Raw genomic sequence first — 4,537 nt, forward strand, 5'->3', positions numbered from 1 at the left:
TTATGCTATCGCATAATGATTATGCTGCAAGAATACTGCCCACATTTCGATTATGCTATAGCATAATTGCACCACATAATTGACTTCGAGGTCATTTTTGGAAATTTTCATATACGAACCCACTTTGATAAATAAACTTTGGGGCTTCATTTGGAACTATTTTTACACTAAATCTATAGAGAGGTGAGAGATTTTTAGAGAGAGAAAGAGGGAACCTAGCCTCCTAATCATCAATCTTGCACAAACCCTCAAGAATCAAACATGCTAATCTCTAGCTCACTATCTTCCGGGTAAGTCCTACTTCTAATATTTTATATATGAGATTATGAGTTCAAAAACATATTGTGGGGTTAGAAATAGGCCATGCATCTGACTCTAAGCTATAGTATGTGGGATTAATATACTATTTTGGGTAGTTCTCGATGAAATTGGATGAGGGAAGAAGGAATTTCCAATGTAGAACCTTGTAGTCTATTTCACATGATTAGGAATGCCTAGCGGATACAACCACTACTTAGTCGGCCCCTTGCCATCATTTTTAGCACTAATCTACGTATGGTCAGATTTTGACCCATACAACATCGGCTTGGTTGACTCCTGGTCGTTCTTCCTTAAGTAAAATTCCTTTGAGCAGACTTTGACCTATACAATTCTAACATTTGAATGAGTTCAAGCTGTAAAATGATGAGCGATCACTATGCAACGACATCTCCTCGCATATCCATTTGCATGCGATGATGCAAAATCTTATGAAACTTGATTTCCCATAAAGTCTCCAAGACTAATTTCTTTAGAAATTTAACAACTAACATATGCAACCGTAAAGGGCTTTTATTTCAAGTGAAAATGACCAAAAATATTCTTGAATTATTCCAAAAAAAAATTTCTCGTTGCTAGTGGGAGAACATTTTTGAACTACTTGGCTAATAACATGGACACTTTTTGAGTATGGGCGGACGTTCAATACTTCAGTTCGGCATGTATGAACTTCAATTGGGTACTTCAATATTCAATTTATCATCTCATACCAAATACTGTACCAAAGTAACTTGGTACGGGTTGATATTTCTTATTTGGTTCAATATGGGATAATATTTTAGGGTTACTAATTTTAGGATAAAATAACAAAATACCAATATGTTCTCCTCCAATATTCTCTTTCCAAAATCTTTTAAGACAGTTAAGGTTAAAATTAGAAATAAGTTTATCTAGTGCAAAATTAAATGTTTTATTATATCTTGCATATATCATTTTTAGTCTAATAGTTCAAGTATTTAATAATAAAATATATCTAGTAAATAGTATCGTTATTATTTAATTCTTGTATTATCATCCTTAAATTATAATTCTACAATAATTTGTTCACAAAACCAAGGGACGCTTAAGAGCTAAGACACAGAGAGACCTTAGCAAATTCTGGCTCGAAACACGTGATACCAAATACTGTACCAAAGTAATTTGGTACGGGTTGATATTTCTTATTTGGTTCAATATGGGATAATATTTTAGGGTTACTAATTTTAGGATAAAATAACAAAATACCAATATGTTCTCCTCCAATATTCTCTTTCCTAAATCTTTTAAGACAGTTAAGGTTAAAATTAGAAATAAGTTTATCTAGTGCAAAATTAAACGTGTTATTATATCTTGCATATATCATTTTTAGTCTAATAGTTCAAGTATTTAATAATAAAATATATCTAATAAATAATATCGTTATTATTTAATTCTTGTATTATCATCCTTAAATTATAATTCTACAATAATTTGTTCACAAAACCAAGGGACGGGACGCTTAAGAGCTAAGACACAGAGAGACCTTAGCAAATTCTGGCTCGAAACACGTGAAGTCGTGAACCTTTCCTTCTTATTCATAGTCCGGGTCCGGTCCGACCCGACTCTCAACCCGGGTTCATTCCCTTAATAGCCAAGCAAACAACACATTTACTATTCCTTATTCAAATTCATACGTTGATCTCTTCCATTTCGAACTCTGGAAAAATGGCAGGGAGATTTGGTTCCGGAGCATCGACGATGATCGTAACTAACACGCCGGCGAAAGATCTCGCTTATACAAATTGCGCATATTGCTCTCCGGCGGATCTCAGAAACTTCCTTGTTCCTGGATCTAAGCTCGCTTATGGACTTATCGCTGATGCTTTCGTTCTCACTTTAGCATATCCTTTCAAATTTCATTCATTACTGTTCTTAAACTCTAATTGATCAAAATTTTGCGATTTTATTAGGAACGAGCTGTCGCATTTCAAGTTTTTTCGTTTTTGAACTGACGAGAATGTGCAAGTTTAGTAGGTCTAAGGCATAGAAATAGTGTAATGATGACGAATTGTATGAATATTGAATTTAATAGGCCGATCCTTATTAGTTTGAGATTGAAGCTTAGTTGATTGTTGATTGTTTGAACTTTGAACTGACAAGATATTTAATAGGTATAATCGAGCTGAGTGGACCTACTTTGAATGGTGCTAGCGAGGATGCAGTGAACATAAAGCTAATTTAATTTAGCAATTTCTTTTCTGATTTTATTACGACTGGTGTTTTGAACATGATTGTTTGCTTTAAGTTAGCCCATGTCACTTTTGTTCTTTTTGAACTGATGAGCATATGTGAGTTTAGTAGGTCTAAGGAGTAAAAATAGTATAATTTTGATAAATTGTATAAATACTGAATTCAATAGGCTGATCCTTATTAGTTTGAGATTGAGGTATAGTTGATTGTTGATTATTTGAACTGACAAGACATTTTATAGATGCTATCAAGCTGAGTGGACTTAAATGATTTGGACATAGTATGATAATGCGCATTTGAGAGCTAGCTTTTTAAGATAATGGGAAAAGATTGCTAATTTACTCGTTTAGAGACCGGCTGACCGGGAGATATCAACTATTTTTGGATAACTTTGTCTATTAGGAGTTGTGTGGCACAATTTTTGCTTTGATCACTGTGGAAATGAGGTTTTCACGGGTATATATTTTTCTTTTAACCGTATCTATTTGGATGAGCAAATGATCATCCAACTTCGTATTCTTACCTCACGTGAAATTAATGGTTGATCCAAGGAGTTGAACATTGTAGGTTCGAGTTCAGAATTCTACATAATTTGTTATACTTATTTAGTGAATCTTTTAACACATATACAAGGTCCGAGCCAAAGCTACTGGGTTCAGATGAACTCGTAAGTCCTTACCGACATGCTCCCCTGACGGCCTCTTTATATAAATAGACCTATTTGAGGAAACATATCTTTCATTTGGAAAGTAGTCATCCTAAAGAGAAGGTAAGGCTTGAACCAGCAATGATGGAAGTTGAGTGACAGTGACTTGACTCTTGAGTGTATTCGAGATCAGTGGTCTCAAATTTAGGTGAGTGTGGTATAACCCTTAGTGAACCATTGGCTAGTTGGTGCGTCCAAAAGGGAAACTTTTACACTTCCTTCCTTTCAGTTATATCCCCTTTTCCATTTGAAAATATCATTTTGAGGTTAGTAAACTATTAGAGAGTTTTTTCCCCTGCCACTGGAGGAGATCTTTTATTAAACTTCTGATAGGAAAGGCTGTCAAGTAGCAAATGCTAATAAGAAAATTCAAAACTCTTGAGGAGATTGTTGTCTCTTGTTTGTCTTTCTCTAAAATTTCCATTTCATATTCTGTTCATCATCATTATGTAGCATTTTATTGGTTGAAGATAATGCAATTTACTGTTGCCTTAACTGTGAAACACTGCCCATGATGGCATTTCTAATGGTCATCTTGGTCTTAATGCGATTCAAAGACGCTATGCCAAAGTTTCCACTGGAGATGCTATATCTGTTAACAGGTTCGGCAAGACTATTCAGATATTATTGTTTTCTGTGGTCTAGCTTTGCCGTAACATCAGTTAATTAGTGGTTTCACTGTTCAAATTGCAGATTTGTTCCACCTGATGACTTCAACCTTGCTCTGCTTACCCTTGACTTGGAGTTTGTGAAAAAAGGGACCAAAGATGAGCAGGTAAACTCATCCTGTCTAGTGTACCGCGGAATGTCTCTATTCCCTTTGAAGGAGTTAGATTCTTCTGGTGAAATTTGACTGTACCATATCTTTCAGCTCGCATAGCAAGTCTGGTATTTAGAGCATGCAGATCTTTTACAATTTGGTTGTGGTGTATTTTGGTTGTAACACCCCATCTTCTTGTTTAGCTGGTTTTGTTTTAATCTTAGGCATCAAGAGTACTCTGGTTCAAACACTTCTGTTGCTGTAAACGCTGCAAGTTTACCAAAATATGTCTTTTTGTAGGTGGATGCAGTTTCTTTGGCTAATCAAGTTCGTAAGAGATTTGCTAATCAGGTGAAGGCGCTATCCCCCTCTGTCTTAATAAATTCTGCTTTCAAAGGTTCTTCTCTTATTGTATTGTACCTGACAAAGCTATTGGGGAACACATATGATTTGGTTCTTCAGATCTGTACTTTCAAGAATGATTTCCATATGTCCTTTTCCTTTCTTTTAGAATTTTGAAAGATAAATAAGGCTGTTTATCCCCC

General features: G+C 35.0%; 1 protein-coding gene across 1 annotated transcript in view; it reads left to right on the plus strand.

Moving 5' to 3' along the window:
- LOC109230737 (vesicle-fusing ATPase) overlaps positions 1,856-4,537 on the plus strand; it is a 12,487-nt gene continuing 9,805 nt past the window's right edge. Inside the window, exons 1-4 of the mRNA XM_019396147.1 lie at positions 1,856-2,177; positions 3,739-3,834; positions 3,926-4,007; positions 4,293-4,343. Coding sequence (XP_019251692.1) covers positions 2,002-2,177; positions 3,739-3,834; positions 3,926-4,007; positions 4,293-4,343 — 405 coding nt within the window. The 5' untranslated portion in view covers positions 1,856-2,001. The remainder of the gene's footprint in view (positions 2,178-3,738; positions 3,835-3,925; positions 4,008-4,292; positions 4,344-4,537) is intronic.

The sequence above is a fragment of the Nicotiana attenuata genome, chromosome 8 (genome assembly GCF_001879085.1).
Source record: "Nicotiana attenuata strain UT chromosome 8, NIATTr2, whole genome shotgun sequence".
In the NCBI taxonomy this organism is placed as follows: domain Eukaryota; kingdom Viridiplantae; phylum Streptophyta; class Magnoliopsida; order Solanales; family Solanaceae; genus Nicotiana; species Nicotiana attenuata.